Source organism: Lipophrys pholis (assembly GCF_963383615.2).
Source record: "Lipophrys pholis genome assembly, chromosome: 18".
Classification (NCBI taxonomy): domain Eukaryota; kingdom Metazoa; phylum Chordata; class Actinopteri; order Blenniiformes; family Blenniidae; genus Lipophrys; species Lipophrys pholis.
This window is the reverse complement of record NC_137646.1, coordinates 9,189,418-9,208,669: the sequence shown is the minus strand read 5'-3', so window position 1 is coordinate 9,208,669 and position 19,252 is coordinate 9,189,418. Positions and strand designations below refer to the sequence as shown.

At 42.2% G+C, this 19,252-nt stretch overlaps 1 protein-coding gene across 1 annotated transcript in view; it reads right to left on the bottom strand.

Annotated features, from left to right (window-relative positions):
• ehbp1l1a (EH domain binding protein 1-like 1a) overlaps nt 1-19,252 on the bottom strand; it is a 58,801-nt gene that overhangs the window by 33,885 nt on the left and 5,664 nt on the right. The window contains exons 2-6 of the mRNA XM_080486502.1: nt 11,391-11,448; nt 9,359-9,454; nt 9,215-9,268; nt 7,841-8,019; nt 7,585-7,730 (exon numbers count right to left, since the gene is read on the bottom strand). Of these exons, the coding sequence (XP_080342628.1) occupies nt 7,585-7,730; nt 7,841-8,019; nt 9,215-9,268; nt 9,359-9,454; nt 11,391-11,448 (533 nt within the window). The remainder of the gene's footprint in view (nt 1-7,584; nt 7,731-7,840; nt 8,020-9,214; nt 9,269-9,358; nt 9,455-11,390; nt 11,449-19,252) is intronic.

Here is a 19,252-nt window from a genome sequence, read left to right as displayed (position 1 = left end):
TATGAATTCAAATTCCAGATGAATAGTTTAGTGTATTTTATGAGACTGATATAAAGAAATTGGCAATCACGTCCTGTTAATCAGGTGGTGCCCCAAGGTTATCAGATGCATATCAGATCACATTCTTTTTAATAATTAGTCACTATCTCTGATAATTATCAATCATTATCGATAGCTAAACTGCCCATAAAGCTGTTCCCAACATAATTCTACCCTGGTGTGAGACCAGTGTTCCCAACACTGTGTAGACACCTGAAAACACTTTCTAGAAAGGCTTGGGGCCCGCCTCCTTGTTGATGGCAGAAACACTGCTACTGCTCATATTGTATACTGGACTACAGCTGTATTAAACAGTTCTGCTCATGCTCAGTTGCTGGACAACAAGTCAAGTCACCTTTATTTATAGATTTAGCACTTTAAAACAGCTGTGGCTGAAGCCAAAGTGCTTCACATAATAGACTAAATGAAAATTACAATAGAAGAGTAAAAACAGTACAATACAGTAAAACAAGCAATACAATTAACAACAATAAAACCAGGCACAGAGTCTCAAACATGGTTAAAAGCCAAGGAATAAAAATGGCTCTTAAGATTAGTTTTAAAGGGGACATATCATGCTAAATCCACTTTTTTAGCCCTTAAATGCATTTTGTTGTATATTTAGAGTGTTTAGAAGTACAGAAAAGTTCAAAGTAGTCTCTTCAGGTGCTCCGTTGATATCTTTATATTCTGTTTTGGTCATATTTTGCGATCGGTTTCGATTTTTCTATTCTCTATTACGTTTTTTGAACAATGACGTCACAGTATTCGCAGCGGAACTGCCAAATTAGGACATCGACACTTCGAGCAATCCGCCATTTTTGTTTCTCGCTGCGATTTTGTAGTCCAACCGAAGTTACGAGAGGATAAGTCGAAATGTTCGGTTGTTGGATGTAGTAACCCACAAGCTTCGTTACACCGTCTCCCAGCATCAGAACCTTTTCGAAGTGCCTGGTTGAGTTTTATTTTTCACAGAAATGTACCCACATCTGTGGGTAAGGTCATTTTTGTGTGGGCGAATCACTTCAAGAATGACTGCTTCAGCAACCTCCGCCAGTATAAAGAAGGATTTGCCGAAAGACTTGGTCTGATTGAGCGGTCAGTTCCTTCTATCTATGGAGACGATGAACAGAGCACTTCGGTAAGCTGTATATAACGCTAAAAAGTGTGATGATAAGACGTCCCTGTCATTGTTTTGTTAGCATTAGCAGTTGCACCGTCTTCATATGTTAGCGCTGTGTGCTCGTTTTAGATTATAATGTAACTTCTGTGTTAAATAGTCGTTGTAATACAGGCAGTATTGTAGTAGTGGGCATGGATGGAGAAGTTAGTGTAAATATAGTAACACACCATTGCGTTACATCCATATGAAGACGTTGTTCTGTAGGTGCATCATCGTCATTTTCATCTCGCTCCGCCGGGTCCGACTCTGGCTCCAACATGTATGGCTGGATGGACAAATCTTCCGTTGTTGACATTTTGTAAATAATGTGTGAATATAAAGTTTCTGCGCCGCTAGATAATTGTATCTGTTCTATCAAACTACAAAGATGGCCGAACAGGGTGACGTTGAACCGAGTGTCACCTCTGCAACCTGGAGAGGAGGCGGGGTATGAAGTGTCTCATTTGCATTTGAAGAGACCGCCCCAAAACGAGTTGCTCTCAGAAGCACATCAGAAAAGGGGTTGAAAAGGGGCCTGTGGAGCTCTAATAATGAGGAATTCAGACCCAAGCATTGCAGTTCCGCTTTATATAGACCACAACTGTATGATTTATATGTAAAAAGGAAGGATTTAAAAGCATGATATGTCTCCTTTAAAGGTGGACAGTGAGGGGATTGCCTGACGAGCAGTGGAGCTCATTCCACAACAGAGGGGCTGCAACAGAAAAGGCTCTGTCCCCTCTGAGCTTTGGTTTGGACCTCGGTACCTCCAGAAGAAGCTGATCAGCTGACCGGAGGCACCAAGCAGGGGTGTAGGGGTGGAGCAGTTCAGAGAGGTAGGGCGAGGCCAGACCATTCAGAGATTTAAAAACAAATAAGAGAATCTTAAAACGAATTCTAAAATGCACAAGCAGCCAGTGGAGAGACGCCAGAATGGAGTTCTGTGCTCCGTCTTAGCCTAACCCTAACCCTACTCCAGGTAGAAGGTGTGCTGCAGCGTTCTGGACTAACTGGAGACGAGCGAGGGAGGACTGGCTGACTCCAACATAAAGTGTGTTACAGTAATCCAGCCGGGATGTAATAAAAACATGGATTACTGTTTCAAAGTGCTGCTGAGCCAGAATGGTCTTCACCTTTACCTTCTGAGGTGGAAGAAGCTGGACTGAACCACTGTCCTCATCTGAGAGTCCAATTTAAAATCACTGTCCATTCTAAAACCGAGGTTTGAAACCACTGGTTCACATGTGGAGCCAGGGGACCCAGCAGGAGCCACTGGACCCGAACACCATCACCTCAGTTTTGTTTTCATTAAAACCTAGAAAGTTAAAAACCATCCAGGCTTTGATGTCATCAAGGCCTGACAGAAGAGGAGACAGTCAGGAGGCATCTTTCTTATTAAGCGGGACATAACTCTGGCTGTCGTCCGCATAGCAGTGAAAAGAGATGCCGTGTCTCCTGAGCACAGAACTCAGTGGCAGAAGGTACAGGGAAAAAAGCAGGGGTCCTAAAATTGAGCCCTGTGGAACCCCATATGTGAGAGGAGCAGAGGATTCAGAACCAGCAAGGCCAACACATGGTTCTGTCTGCCAGATGGCCCAGAACAATGTTTCCTCCGTCGTGTCACGACTCCCAGTCCTTACTTGGTTTTATTTTGACAGTCACCATAATAACAATCCAACTTGGTGGTCTGTCCACTAGAATGTCTGTGTTCTCCTGTTGTGAATGTTTAGAGCTCATTGTTCTCTGCTGTATGTGTGTGTTGCTTCATTACTAAAACAACCGACAGCGCCAACTAATGGCCCAACATGAAAACAATGTGCATCATTTTCAGAAAGTTGCCATGTAAACAAGAAACTTTTCTGAAACAAAAGCACCATAGCGATGTGTTTTCACTGGAAACGTTGTGGTGAAACAAATGATTTGTTTGCTTCAGAAAAGAGCAAACAGCATTTTAACTGGAAAATGTCTTGTTCTTCAGCTTTCATGCTTCTCTGAGCAATCACTGCACAGAGTAAAACAAATTCTACATACAAAAGTGGTGCAGAATTTGTCGTAAGATGTGTTTAACCAAATGCAAACGCAAACTAATTTGTTATTTCTTTATAGAAGACAGCAGAGCGTTCACAGTCTGACGGATTTCAACGAGTTGTTACAAGGAACTCAAAGAAATCACTGACCCCAAACCAAACAATCACACAAGCTGGAAATGGGAGCTTCAGCTTGCCTGTGAGAAACTCATCCCAGATTTATTTCTTCAAACCAACCTGCGTGTGAAGTTTCACAGAAAGTCGGAGGGAGGGGGGGGGTCTCAGCGGACAGGGTGGAGGTGGACAGGGCTTTGTGAGGGGTGGAGGAGAGGAACGCCTGGGCCTCCAGGCCTTCAGCAGAGTCACAGTGAAAGCTGTGAGGTCTCCGAGGAGCTGGAGCAGCAGCAAAGAGCAGGAACAGGATGGAGAAGAGAAGTGGAAAGATGAAGCAAAACAAAATAAAAAAGACAAAACCAGTGGCGGCTGGTCAATAGAGGGCGCCGGGGCCCACTAACAGAAACGTGTTCAGAATTTTGTAAATGTGTCCAGGTTTATAAATGATTATAAATGTTTAGATATGCTCATATTTATTAATGACTGAAATTATAAGAATTTTTTAAAAAAGCACACAGTTTATTTTGCACTTTAAGGTTTCTTTCCAAGTTTTCCAAAATATTTTGAAAGATGAATTGATGTGTTGCTTGAAAATATACCTGGTATTTCTAGATAAACTCAGACTAACTGTCATTTCAATTAAAACAGCTCCAAAACACATACATTTTCTAAAAGGGACTAAAGAAGCATCTGCTTGTATTTGTTTACAAGTATGTCAATAAAAGAGTCTTAATAAGTGTCTCTGTTCACTGGCTGTTTCACAGAACTATAATGTTTCATCTCTCAATCTGAAAAAATGCAAGATTGTTGTGATGTGATTTATAAATTTAAATTAAGTTAACATTGGCTGAAATGGAATAATAAAGAGCCAACTTAAGAAATGTATCACCAGCCGCCACTGAACAAAACACAGAAATCAAGAAGGGAAAAATCAGTTTGTTTCTTCCTTAAAACTCGCCAACAACCATTCTCTGCTACGTTTTTAGAGAAGTCGGAGCCAAACTCCCCTGAGGGATTCTAATGTAGTGCGCTGCATATTCTGCAAAAGACAAGGAAATGCTAAACTTGAAACTTTGCAATGACGCAGTCTCATTCAGGCCACGTCCAATGGAAACATTCCCGTTTGAAAATACATTTCTGGACATACGGAATCATCAGCAAATGAGTTCGTCCACACAAAACCACAGAAAACGCTGGAGCACATAAACCTGACCTGCAGTGGCAATGTAACCGAAATAAAGAAAAACACCATAAACAGAGAAGACATGAAGAACATGTGAATCTTAGAACAGCAAGACACGTTATCTGTGAGGACCAAAGTCCCCGTAGAACTTGAGCTTTAGGTCAAACTGGATTGTAAACCAACAAACTACATGACAATGTCAACATTTCTTGAAAAATCCAACACAAACTGTCGCTTCAGAAGCATAAACACAAACCTACAATCCTCCACTGTCTACATTTTCACCAAGTCCCACCACTAATTTCTGTATGAGAAAACCTGAGATGTGACGTCAGTCAGAAAGGGAGTGTCTCCATCGTACGGCACGCTGAGCTGATCAGCACCAACAACATGTCAAATCGCCTCGTGAAGAGTGGAAGGAGAAAAAGAGGAAGTGGCAAAATTCTCAAAACAGCCTCTAACTTTAGTCCGTCTAAAAAAAACTCTGGTTAAGTGCTTGAGCAACAACTTCAGCAAACATTCAACCACATAGAGATGCACCAGCGAAGCAGCTCTTCAGTACAAAAGGTCAAAGACGAGGCGGGTCTGTGGGACACTGTGCACTGGTACCTGATCCGGCACTCGGCTGAAAGATTTTGGGGAGAGCAGGAGGGTGAGCACGTGTAAAGGCCGGCAGTGTGTAGGCGTAGGGGGAGGGCCGAGCCTGCTGGGTAATACCCGGGGGCCGCGTGTGGGTCGGAAATAAGGAGGGCGGAAGAGAGGGATCAGGGGGTTCGGGCAGGGGATGACCAGATGGAGGCAAGATGGTGGAAGAAACGCCCGAAGACCTTTTCCAATCCATCTCTGACGTTACTGAGCGAAGGATGAAGACAGGGTGAGGAGAGCAGATGAGAGGGAAGAGTGAAGATATAACAGAGTTAAGATGTACAAATGAAAGTGGAAATGTACACATAAACATCGTGCTATGTTTGAGGAAACATAAGCAACACAGTTTAAGTGGGGAAGTGAAAAAGGGAAGCAGAGTGAGATGAAAGAGTGACTTCTCTGAGACCAGAAACAGTCCAGAGTTACCTGTGGGAAATGATTCAACGGCTGGCCTCCAAGCCAGATCATGCACTCTCGCAGCAGAGGGATCACAGGCTGTTACAGGAGGAAAACATACAGCAAACAGAAAGAAAAGACAAGGCCGCAGACTTTTAATGGGAGTGGAAAGAGGCAGAAGCAAGATTTTGAAAGCAAAGCAAAGAAATGAGTCTGGGCTCACAAATACTGCAAAAGACTGTTAATGTGGGAGAGCGTTCAGTGTCTGCATATTTTCCTTTTTTCATGCAGGAAAACTCACAGAAATCTTGTATACACTGTATTGCCAAAAGTATTTGTTCAGCTCTCCAAATCATTGATCTGAGGTGTTCCAGTCGCTCCCGTGGCCACAGGTGTATAACATCAATCCCCTCATCATGCAGACTGCTCCTACAAACATCAGTGAAAGAATGAGTCGCTCTCAGGAGCTCAGTGAATTCCAGTGTGGAGAAGTGATCAGATGCCAGCTGATCAATAAGTCCCTCACAATCAACTGTCAGAAACCAGGAAAGTAGAAGCGACTCAGCCACCAAGTGGGAGGAAAAGAAAAAAACTGCAGGGTCAGCAGATGCTGAGAGGTCAGAGGTCAACTTTGTCCTGAGTCAAAGGCTGCAGACCTCCAGGCTTCATGTGACCTTCAGATGAGCTCCAGAACAGAGCGCAGAGCCTCATGGAGGGTTTCCAGGGCCCAGCAGCTGCATCCAAGCCTCACATCACCAAGAGTGTCCGATGCAGTGGCGTAAAGCTCACCGACTCTGGACTCTAGAACAGTGGAGACGAGTTCTCTGGAGGAACCAATCACGCTTCTCCGTCTGCAGTGTGACGGGCAGTCTGGGAGTCTGGGTTTGGTGCTTGTCAGGAGAACGGTAGTTGTCTGACTGACTGTACAGTAAAAAGTTGTTGGGTTTATTTTGGGAGGGGGGTGGGGGTGGGGGGTGTTTGGGGGAGGTGGACTCGGCCCTTTAGAAAGGAATTCTGAAAGCTTCAGCACACCGAGACATTTTGGACTATTTAATGGTTCCAACATGACTGCTCATCAGAGACCAAGCAGGTCCGTAGAGACCTGGCTGATCCAGTCTGACTGAGTCCAGACCTCAAACCTGGCAGAACGTCTTTGGGATGAATTAGAGATTGCGGGCCAGGCCTTCTCCTCTCACATCAGCGTCTGACCTCACAAATGGTCAAACATTCCCATAAACACAATCCTAAACCTTGTGGAAAGCCTTCCTAGTTATTGCTGTAAAGGGTGGACCAACGTCTTAAAAAATCATCTGGTTTAAGAATGACAGGTCACTCAAGTTCATATGTGTGTGAAGGCAGCCGAGCGAATACTTTTGGCAATATAGCGTATACATTGAATACTGTTGTTTAGAAATGAAAGTCGAGACTGAACCGATGTCCATCAGCAATTAAGATGTCACTAAAGAAATGTGTGGAACGAATGAAACAACGTAAAGTACAATGCAAGACTGTAATCAGTGTCACTTTTACAGTACAGCCCTCCAGCCAGCACCAGTTCAACAATTTTAATAACAAGCACTAATCCTGATTCTGCTGTCTTTTATTGTAATAATACAGGAAGTGAGCATTAAACTTGGTTTGAGGTGAACTGTGTCTGAATTTGATGACTGTATGAGTAGAAAGCTCTGCTTGGATTTGAAAATACATTAAGTTCATGTGTTTTTCCGCTTTGCTGGTGACGTAGCTTTAATCAATACGAGGGAAGGAATAATTCAATACGATGAAATGTAATTCGCAGGAAGCTGGGATGAGTCAGCATGTAAGAGATCCATTGTCCTTCATCCACATTTCACTTTGGATAAACAACAAAAGAACAGCCAATCACATCCTGGTGATACTTGTAGGCTATATGGCTTCCACTGTGCAGTGGCCTCTGTGTTCAGATTAAACTCCAGATTCATGTTTAGTATCACTGCTGGACGTGGTTTTGATTCTCCCTGAAGATATCCCAGTCTTACCTGTGACGTAGGTAGTTTGTCCACTTGCAGAGCCGCCCCTTCTCTCCTCGCTGACTTCTTCATCACTGTCATTGAAGTCGTCCAGGTTGCCGATATCGCTCTGCTTCATGCTCATCAGACTGGCCAAACTCAGCATGTCCTCATCGCTGTGGAGGTCAGAGGTCAGAGGTCAGACAGTTCAGAATCACAAAGACCACCAGACACGTTGAAAGCCACTGTCCAACAACACTGCAAGGCTGCTCCTGGGGTGACTTACGTGGCCTTGCCCTCCTTGAGAAAGACGCAGGACAGGCTGAGTTTCAGTGTGGCTTCCACCACTTTGACGGACAGCGGCTTGAGCTTCAGTGTTATGTCGTACTGGGCCGGCGTGGCGCTGGCATACTTCTTCATGTTGAGATCACCTGATGCCAACACTTTCCTACGACCCTTCGTCTCCTGATGATAAAAACAAGCCAGGATGTCAACAATGCTGAATAAACAGGAATCTGAAAGGACTAAATTGGTAGGTTGGCTGGATTAAATGGCCTCAGCAGCAGGTACAGCAGGAGGGTGCTGGAATATCTATGATGTGCAGCCAGTCCAGACACCACTGGAACTGAGTCAACTGCAGCAAAAGCTATTTGTATTCATAATGTTATGGCTCAATGCCAGTATTTTGAAGTGAGTTTTCAAATAAAAGTGTGAAAACACACAATCAAGCCACCTGTTCACTTGTTATACCTCTATATCTAGTTTAGTGATGCGCAGCCAATCAAAGCTTTCTGTAAGCAATCCATCACAAACAAACAAGAATTCAATCAAATCAAAGACAATTTGAAGTTTTAGGTAGTTTAGATGATGAACATGTGACTGGGGGCAAAGTGACTTTGGACACCATTGGGCACTGGCTGGGGATGCAGGTTCAGTCCTGAGTACGTTTTCTAGACTGTATTTTGGATGTTTGTATAGTTTAAAAAGTTAAATTGTTCTGTGTTTCTATATTACGTTAGATATTTAGATATATATTCTAGACAATGTTTATATTTTTCATTTGAAGATATTTATTACATTTCATTGCTGTACATATTTGTATTTTTATCTTAGTTACATTTTGTGAAAATGTGAATTTTTTTTAAAAAGGTTTAGTTTCTGACATTTCTTGTTGGTTTCAGATTATTTATAAAAATGTTTAATAATCAGAAGGATCAGGGATTTTTGCCTGGACCCCAGCTCACTGTAGAATCGCCACTGATGAGCGTTTTACCGCCACAGGAAACTGCAACCTATAGTTCAGGTTTGGGGTTCATCCATTTAATTAATTGCTCGTAAATATCTACAAGGTGCTAAACTTGTGACACCATGAAAAGATGATCTGCAGGCCATCGTCGCCTCTCAGCATCTCACACTCTACCACATCAGACCACTGCTTTGAAGCCAGGACACGAGATACGACAGGATTTCTCATCATCGTTTGTCTTGGAAGGACAGAAATCGGGCTCTGCCTTCCCACATTCAGACGTCTATTAGGAGTGAATGTGGCTGGCGACTGGAGGAACATCAGGTTTGTAACATGATTCTCCGATTCAACATCAAAAGTCTTCCTGCTATGGAGTAACTCGATTCTGAATCCACTGCACATGAATAGACTTACATTTTCAATAACAAAGGTCCAGTCCTTGTCTTCAAACTCTTCGGCGGTGGGTTCCTGCAGATCAACAAACCCCTGGATGAATTTCACTCTGAATGTAATGACAACAGAAATCAGCCGTAGCTGCAAAGAAAGTTGACGACATACCTTGAAGAGTGTGACGGTGATGTCTAAACTCTCGGGAACCTGCCAAACCACCAGGCCTCTGTAAGGGTTCTTTATTCCCGGCTGCCAGCCGTGGAGCTGAAGGAGAAAAGAACCAAATGGCAGATATTTATTTGATACAGCACAACTCCCCATAGCAGACTGTTGGGCTGCTTTCGTTCTTCGACTCGTCTCAGCGGTCCTGGAAACTGTTGGAACAAGACCAGAGGCACCAAATACAGTGACAACGCCACCGTTTGTCATTTTTTCTTCAGACCTGGCAAGAAGAGCAAGTTAACACTCTTTAGACGGTAGTTTTAATAGAAATAACCATCTATTTTAATATCTGTAGTTTGTGTTCATATTGTTCTGATTTTGTCTGTTTCCAGTCATTTGCCTTGTTCTGTCAGTGTAATCTAGCAGTAATGGAGGTTTTTCTGTGGCACTGTAGCAACATTCTGCTGTCATACAGGGACATCTAGTGGTCACAGGTGGTATGCAAATATTAAGTCGCATTGCTGTTCCCACCAAGAGGAAACATACAAACAAAAAAGAAACGCTCCAGCAAGGCATGGAAAACAGATCCTTTCACTTCGTGTCGAGTTGAGCTCAACCATAATACATGAAACCAACATGGACCTGAAGTGAAGATCTGAACAAACTCCATCCATCTTCTCCTGCTTGTCCGTTTCACGGGGGTGTCATTCTGAGCAGTCACCCAGATCACATTGCACCGATTAAGAACATTCCTGCAGGTGGTGAGCCCACGTGAAGGTGGCGCCCAGAGTGGGACATGAACCCTCTACCTTGAGATTGAGAGTCTCATGCTCTACCAACTGAGCTAGCCGGGGTTTGAACAAACTCCATGGATCATATTTATGTCAAAAATGTTCATTTTGTTGATTTTCTCTCTTCGAGTCTGACCCAGAGTGAAGTGTAGTCAGCTCACAATGCTCGTAGCTTAAGTGTAATGCAAAGTCTTAAATGTGGTGAAACTGCAGGTAGACACAGCATGTCTTAGATAACGACTCACAAAGTCAGCAGGGACGTGCAAATCAGCATGATTACTTAGGCCCTTAAACTTCTGCTTATGTTTTTCAAACACAGTCATAACTATTCATATTTCTTCCAGTATTTTACTAAGTTCAGGAAAAGCAAGTCTGCTGATAATCTGGTTAAAAAAAGAAAATATTATACCTCATTGAAAAAGTTTTGTCACATTCTTTCCATTTTTTCCACATGCCACTAGAGGGAGCTCTAAGAATCACTGGTTCATATGGTCTTATCTAAACTTGTGAAAGAAGAGAAACTAGTGTGCTCAGAGTACCCGGCTAGCTCAGTTGGTTGAGCATGAGACATACAATCTCTAGCTAGAGGGTTCATGTCCCACGCCGGGCGCCACCTTCCCGTGGGCTCACCACCTGCAGGAAGGTTCTTAATTGGTGCAATGTGATCTGGGTGACAGTCGTCAGACTGCCACCTGCGCAACCTGGAAACGGATAAGCGGGAGAAGATGGATGGATAGTTTGCTCAGCATTGCCCCCTACAGTCATGCAGTGGTACTCTCCTGCTTCTTCATTGTGGTTTAATGTCGAAATCATGTTGATTACTTCTAAATAAAGAAGTATATGAAAGACAATCGTCTCTGTAGAAATGCATAAGAGTAAATTGTCTAACAACATTACATTTATATCAAAGAGAAAAATGCTTCTGCTGCCTGACTGAACCTGGTACGAGTCGGATCTGAGGAGACGCTCAACTTGTGGCAGCCTCACACTTAAATGAACACATTTTGATGATAAAATCATTCAAATGTTTGGAAATCTTACATAATTTCCATTTGTAGCACACGAGCTAAAAGATCGTTTGTGTTTGTTTTTTACTTTTCATTAAAAGTCCTGCCTCGTCACCTGCTTCCTTTGACCACACGTCCCTCCGAGAGAGAGTGAAGCACTTTCCTCTGAGGTTGCAACTGGGGACGGGTGGTTGATCTGGAGGCTTCTTAAAGGATCAGAGAGTATTCTGCAGTGATTACCTTGGTGCTGTGACGTCTGTTTCTCCTGATCCACACCACCCTCAGTTTGTCTGGTTGCCTGAGGAACAGGAGAGCACAGCAGTACATCAGTGTTTTTGTTTGGCACATCCTGGACGAAGGCGCAGCGTCATCACCGCTCCGGCTCTGCCCAAGCATGAATGTAACACAGAAACCTGCTGACTCACAGTCTTCCCCTCACACAGCCTTGTTTTATGTGTGCAGGTAAAAAAACCTTATAATCAAATCACATCCAATGCAAAGTCATAAAATGACTGATCATCAACTGTCTTAGAGATGATCCACTGTTTGAACAACTGATGAATCATTAAATGCCTTTTGGTCATTGTGGTTTGACGATGATTTGGGGATTTCAGCATGATGCAACACTAACAAGTTCATACTTCTGCTTCATCAAGCCTGGACCAGTATTCAGTGGTAACAGAGGCATGTGAGAGTTTTCTGAGACCAGCAGCTGAACAGAAATCACCAAACTGCAGGACTGCCTGCTGTCACCTGAGCAATGTCACTAAACTGAGGAATTTGTTGACACAGAGTTACACTGAAAAATCAGTCCACAAGTGTTGCTTCTAGACTGGATCATTGTAGTTGTGTGTCTCAATTAATATCCACTTCAAAAGTCTGCAGCAAAAGTACTTTCAAGAACAAGATATCCAATCTCTTCATTTACACATTTTCCATTTTTACAGCTGTACACGATCTTAACATTTATATTCAGAAATCATGTTAAAAAATAAAAATCATTTTTTTAAATAAATAATAGATCCAGTTTGAAAACCTATTTCCAGAATGGGTTCAGTTGGTCCGGCACTTCTGGTGAACTGGTTTCAAGCCAGTACTGTTAGCTTTAGCTTATTATTTTTAAATGTTCCACCATTCAAATCGACACTCTGTATGCAGTTAGTTGTTCACTTCCCTGTATCATCTTTCACAAAACGTTTCGATTGATCTTCACATAACCTTGCAGTCTCTACGCTTAAGGTTAGACAAAATACTTTTCTATTTAATAAAATGTGTGGATTGTTGAAGGGTTTCTTTTATAGTTTGTGTGGATGTGAAGTGAGATGACTCTGTTGTAAATCAATGCTAGAGAAATAAAATGGAATTAAAGGAAATATATGAGGATCTTTTCAGTCTTTTTAGTCCTGCACGATGGCAGTCTGACTGTCTTCGGTTGGGCTTTGCACCTGTATTTTTCATAATTTTGTGGTATTCAGAAGACTGAATATATGAAGACATGCAAAGAAATACTGAAAACTGTGTCCAGTCTGAAACCACGCAAACATTCACTCATAGCTGCAAACAATGAAGCGTCAATAGTCACCTCTTCAGTGTTCAGAATATTTGAGATGTTGAGGATGGTTGCTGTAAATGAAATGACTGAAGCAGCTCTGCACTTCTCTTTGTTTTTGTTTTGTTGCAGTGAAGACGTCAGTATGATATCACATATAGTGTGAATGTGTACAACGTATTTGATGCTGAAAGAAAACATATGTTAGCAAGAACAATAGCTGCGTTCTGGAGTAATGACACTTTTCCACTGGTACTCAGTCCAACTTGACTCAGCTCGATTCAGTTCCGTTTGTCTTCCATTACAATAGTGTCACCGCGGCGTGGGCGGAGTCATCGGAGCTGTGACAAGGGATGTTTGGGGAAGCCGGTCACCAGTTACCGGGGAAACCGGCTAATTCAAAACACTGTTGGTATCCGTGGCTGGGAGACATCCTGATCCTGGTAGCGTGCCGCTCTGTGGAGCTCCTGAATCCGCTGGTCGCCTGATCAGGTTTAAAAACGGCAGGTGAACGAGACGCCCCTCTGACTCCTCTGTGTGGTCACGCACCGGCCAATCAGTGGCTGCCGTCTGCCGACGTCACACTGTCTACTGGCCTCAGCTCACTGGGAACTCATTTCACTTCCACAAATATAGAAGCGATCATCTCATCTGTGCGAGGGATTTCCAGACAACACTGTTTGTCATTCATCTGATGAATTTTTTTGAATAATTTGTTGGCTGTTTCTTCTTATGTGGACAATCCCAACTGGGGGAAGCAAACTTTCCCGCTGGTACTTCCCAGATAAGATGCACACATCATCAGCTAATTACATTGTCCACTGGTCCTTAATAAATTCTGGATGAACTGGTCAACAACAATGATTTGATCTCATCCGATTCTCCAGTAAGGAAAATGCACAACCTGTTAAGACAGTCAACAAACATTAAAAGTGCTGCTGTAAAAATGAAATAAACCTTCAAGCCAAAGGGAACAGATTGGATATCCTTTTAAGAAGTGACTGGTTCTGAATCGATGGGTTTTCTCATGTCACGGTAAATGAACACACAAATGGTGGAACCAGAGTATCCTCATAACTTATTTACTGCTCCTGGGTGTGAGCAGGAAGCCGTCACTCTTCCCACACAGACACACAAGCTCTTCTGTTTACAGCAGACTGGAGGAAACCAGTATCCTGTGACTGCATGAGACAGATAAATAGCTCCGTGAGGACGGAGGACACTTTCTCTGGAAGCTGAGCAAGCTCAGAAGGGAGTCTGCATTCATGTATCTGGGGAGTAGGAAGGTTACCAGCTCAGAAAGTTCAATTCTCCAGTTGAGAGTGTTCACAGGGCAAGAAGACAAGCCAACAATCAGCCTCTTTAAAATGCAAATACATGATTAACTTCATCCCCCACACAAGTTGAAATAAGCTTGTAAGACTGGTAGTACTTGTCGTTCTCCAGTGTGGAAATGCCGCCATTGTTAGGCGGTAGCTAACATGCAGGCGAGGCAGCGCTATGCTAGGCTAACAAAGACCAACGATGGTCATTTTATCGGCACTGAGTTTTGTTCAGAATCATTTAGAAATAATGTTCCTCAACTAAAAGTATCAGAGCTGTCATGTTAAGTGATGTTTCCCAAAGCATCCAGACCCACTTTCCCAGTAGGAAGTTCACAGTTCCAGCATTCCAATGTACTTTTCCCAGTGGGACCATTCCTAATTCATAGTTATTCATGAATGCAACATTAAATCTCGATAAGAATAAGACGAGACACTCATTTAAACAACAGCCCATCAAAAAATAGATCAAAAATAACAACTTGTAAACATCCCAGTGTCGCGGTTCAGTGTGGCCAGTGTTTGTGTTTGGAGAGGAAGATTGGAGAGAGTGAGAGTGAAAATAGACAGAAATAGATAACCTCAGCAGACTCAACAGAATCCCTACACCTGCTGCGCTGTCCGTCACTGTTCCTCCTGACGTACTGCACAGCTTTCAGCTCTGGTGCTCACACACAAACACACACACATGCTGAATTAACAACACACCTTGGTTTTATCCATCTGAGGAATTGAGTGTGTGAGCTTTAAAGGCTCCCACAAACAGCACAATATTTGGCCGTCGGGCTCGTCAAAGCCTTCACACGGTTCACAACTGTTCAAGACGAACTTAAATAATCGTTTTAGCAGACTGTGCCAGCTGAATCTGCGCCGACTCCACATGATAAGAATAAAACATCACAAGCGTGCACCATAAACTTAGCTCGGAAAGAGAGGCAAACAAAGACTGTTTGAAGTAATACAGAGTACAGAGAAGTAGGTACTTCTAAGGATGTACTAGCATTTCACACATAACTACATCATGTCAAACTGCCTTTCTATTGGTTTGTTTAAGCTGACGTGATCACAGCTGCCGCGATGACCTCTCAAATATCAGACACAGTCCGATCGTGGTCACGGGCTTATGACCGAAACCTTGGCCGTCCTGGAACTGAGCTTAAAGCCCGACCCATTTGAACCGTGACTGTGGATTTTAACAACAATTCTCCCACGATCCGATCTTTCATCTCAGACAGCCGAAAATTGCGCTGTTTGTGGAGCCTTAATGCTGTCACTTATTCAAAGTTTAAAATAAAAACAAATTAAAAAAAAGTTGCTGTGGAGCTGTTGGAGATATCTCTATAGCTTCAGACTCTCATATATATATATATATATATATATATATATATATATATATATATATATATATATATATATATATGTATATATATGTATATATATGTATATATATATATGAGAGTCTGAAGCTATAGAGATATCTATATCTATCTATCTATCTATCTATCTATCTATCTATCTATCTATCTATCTATCTATCTATCTATCTATCTATCTATCTATCTATCTATATCTATATCTATATCTATATCTATATCTATATATATATATATATATATATATATATATATATATATAGCAGTTTTCCATTGTGGTTTTTTTTCAGGCTTTTCATGGTGACATCATTGTAACTAACTTCACTTCCAGGTCTTGTTTGGTATTATGACCGCAGGCTGAGGTCTGCATGAGGCAGCAGGGGGCGCTCCGCTATGAGACGCAACACTTTTCTACCCACAGAATGTCTTCATAATGAAGAGATACTTTTGGTTCATCAGTAACTACTAAACAAACTACATACTACTGTAAATGAAAGCTTGGAGTTTTTAGACATAAAATGAGCCTTTTAATGGCTTCATGTGAAAGAGAACTTTTATTGTCGATCAGCGTGTGTTTACATGGGTTGCTATTGGAAACGGCTGTAGAGCAGCGTTCTATCATTCTACACCTCCATTCCTCCATGTTGAAGCATGTGATTCAGACACATCCAGAAATAAAGTGAAAGGAGCAAAAATTCACTGTGTAATGCCCAAATGTTGAAAAACAAGCCCCAAACTCATTCACGCGTTGTTATTTATTATTTTTCTCTACGGCCACTCCGGAGCTCCGGACTGAAGCAAGACGGACGTGAAAAAACACCAATAGCGATACGAGGAGACTCAAAGTTTTCAGGCTCTTTGGTGCATCCGAGGTTCAGGCCAGACTAGATGGAGTGACCCGGACTAAACCAATGAATAAAGTCTGTTTCCTGGTTCTTGTATGAGCACCACATTGGTGAAATCAGTGACATATCACATTTTGGAGTGACGCAATGACATGGCTCTCACTGGCTCCTTGACAATGGAAAAACAAGCAGTTCTTTGGCAGTGCTCATTTAAGAACTGGCCCTGAACTAGAACCTGGTTCTTTATGGTGGAAAAGCCCTACCAGAGGAGCTAAACCAGTTCTTTGCCAGGTTTGAAGTAGGTGAGCAGGAAGACACACCCCCTCTGCTGCTACCTGCTGACAATCTGAGCCTCATTGAGCACAGAGCAGGCCAGGAAGACGACCCGGAGTGTGAACCCATCCAAGCCTGCTGGTCTGGATGGCATCCAGGGGAGGTACTGAGGGTCTGTGTGGACCAGCTAGCAGAGGTTTTTACCAACATCTTTAACCTCCCACTGGCTGCCTGCACCGTGTCCAGCTGCCTAAAACCAGCCACTATTGTACCCATCTCCAAGAAACAGTCAGTCAGTCTGAATGACTAGAGGCCTGTGGCTCTCACCTCAACTGTGATGAAGTGCTTTGTGAGAATGGTGCTGAAGCAAAAAACTTCACTGCCTCCTCACCTTGACCACAGGTGATGTCATCAACGCAGCCCTCCACACCGTATGGAAACATCTTGAACAATCTGACAGTTATGCAAGGATGTTGTTTGTGGACTCCAGTTCTGCTTTAACAAACTCATCCCAAGCAAACTGATGTCCACAATGTGCAGCCTAGAAATCAGTCAACACTCCTGCAGATGGATCAGTGACTTCCTCACCAACCGTCTGCAGTCAGTCAGGCTGGGGCTCCCATGCTGTACACCCTGGACACCCACAACTGTGCACCGATCCTCAACAGCAACATCTTTGTGAAATTTGCAGACGACACGACTGTGGTGGGGCTGATTCACAATAATGATGAGATGAGGAGATCCTGAACCTCACTACCTGGTTCTCCAACAACAACCTGCCACTCCACTCCTTAAAAACAAGGGAGTTGATGTTGGACTGGAGGAAGAAGGAGGACATATGTTCATGATATGTGTATCCTCAGTGTTTCCGTTCTTATTCGCTCATAAGAGCGAGTGACTAATACATCTCAAACAAGAATTAATATCTTATTCACTAATCAGCCCACTAGAATTACAAAAACATATAAATTCCTGACTGGCAGTTCAGATCACTATTGTAAATTCTTATCCAGAAAACGTACCAGTTGAAGATTTTGCAGCTCATCCAAAGACGTCTCCTTTCACGTTGATCTAATACCAAGGAACCAATTAGAAAATCTCAAAGAGGAAGTAAACTAAATTGATTGGGGGAAATAACTAAGGTTTGACATGATTTTATGTAATTTATGTAATTTTATCAAATAAAATTGCATAAATCAATTTATATTTGCAGCATTGTGTAAATTATAACACAAAGATTAATTCTATAGATTGTATTGTGGCTAAAATGCTGATCTGTTTCATAAAATTTTAAAAGACTCAAGTTTGAATGACAGAAGTCATTATTTACTGCATAGAAGCGTATTTGTGTACAAGCGTCCGTAGCAATGCCATAGCAAATCCATAGCAAGCAGAAAAAAAACCTTAGTTTGTTGAAAAAGCTGAATGAATGTAAGTCTAAACAAAGAGAAGTAAGCATCACATAAATAAATGGAATGGATACTATGAAAACAACGAGTAAATTTGTTGTTAAAACATCTATCAAAACAAAGCTAAAGCCACAATCAATCTTAAAATATTGGAATTTCCACCCATAACTCTGCAGTCACCTAACTTGAAGTCTGCCTGCAAGAAAAAACAGGCAGATGAAACGTACCCATTTTACAATTTGAGTCCTTTTTGTGTAATTTTGTGAAAAGATGATGTATTTGGCTGTGGACAAACATAAGTATTACACAGAGTGAGACTGGGTTGTCAGTTCAGCTCAGTTGAATAAGAGTGGGAGGTCCACCACAGCAGGCTTCTCACTTTGAGCTTTCCTCCAGCTGTTATCTGCAGTAATATCTGAGGGTTTTTTATCGGATAAGAAGATGGTCCATCTTGCTGAGCTACATTTCACACATTCTTGGCTGTTTATAGTGTGACAGTCCATGAAGCCGCTCTCAGCATTTAAAAAAAATGTGCATTTCAAGGACATCAAAGCATTATTGTAGGTTTTGTGCAGTTTGCATAGTAAAAATGGGTAGAGGTGAAGACATAGTAATTTTATTATTTCATTTACGAAGCAAACTGCAACACTCAGTCATGGCTGTGAAAAGTTCTAACTTTTTTCTTACATTACTGGTTGTTACCAGGACAGGTGAAGGTGAATGGAAATCTAAACACAAGTCTGCAACCTTTATGTCCAACAGCTCCGTCTGTATGACTTCCCACCAAATCAAATTTAACATGTTCAAACCTTTTATATGAGGCTAACGCAGCTTTTAAAATTTCATATATAGTTTTTATACACAGACAAAAAACTGTTATGTTGGATTAGTGAAGTTTAAATTACAAGTTAGGATGGGGAACATTTCATTACATTTTCAGTGTTTTTCTACCTGATTTCAGCAGTTTTTAGATCATTCTGACATTTTCTCTATACATTTCAAACACGACCTCTATCAGACTGCCGTGTGAACACGATAGAACCCAATTGGTTCAGGCTCCAGAGCGCAGAAGACCCTGTTGACACACGTAAATATAGACGCCACGCCGGTTAGTACCAGGGTTGCCAGATCTGACTCACTGTTTTCAGCCTAAACAACATAAAACCCACACACCTCAATAAAAACCAGCCCAAATCTCTGCCTGTGTAGGAATCATGTTCGACACATGAAACTATTACATATGTAATAAAGAACACACCATAAACACTGAAATGCATGATATAAACAAAGGTAAAAGGAAAGACAGTTTGCCTCCCCAATGCCTTATCTGG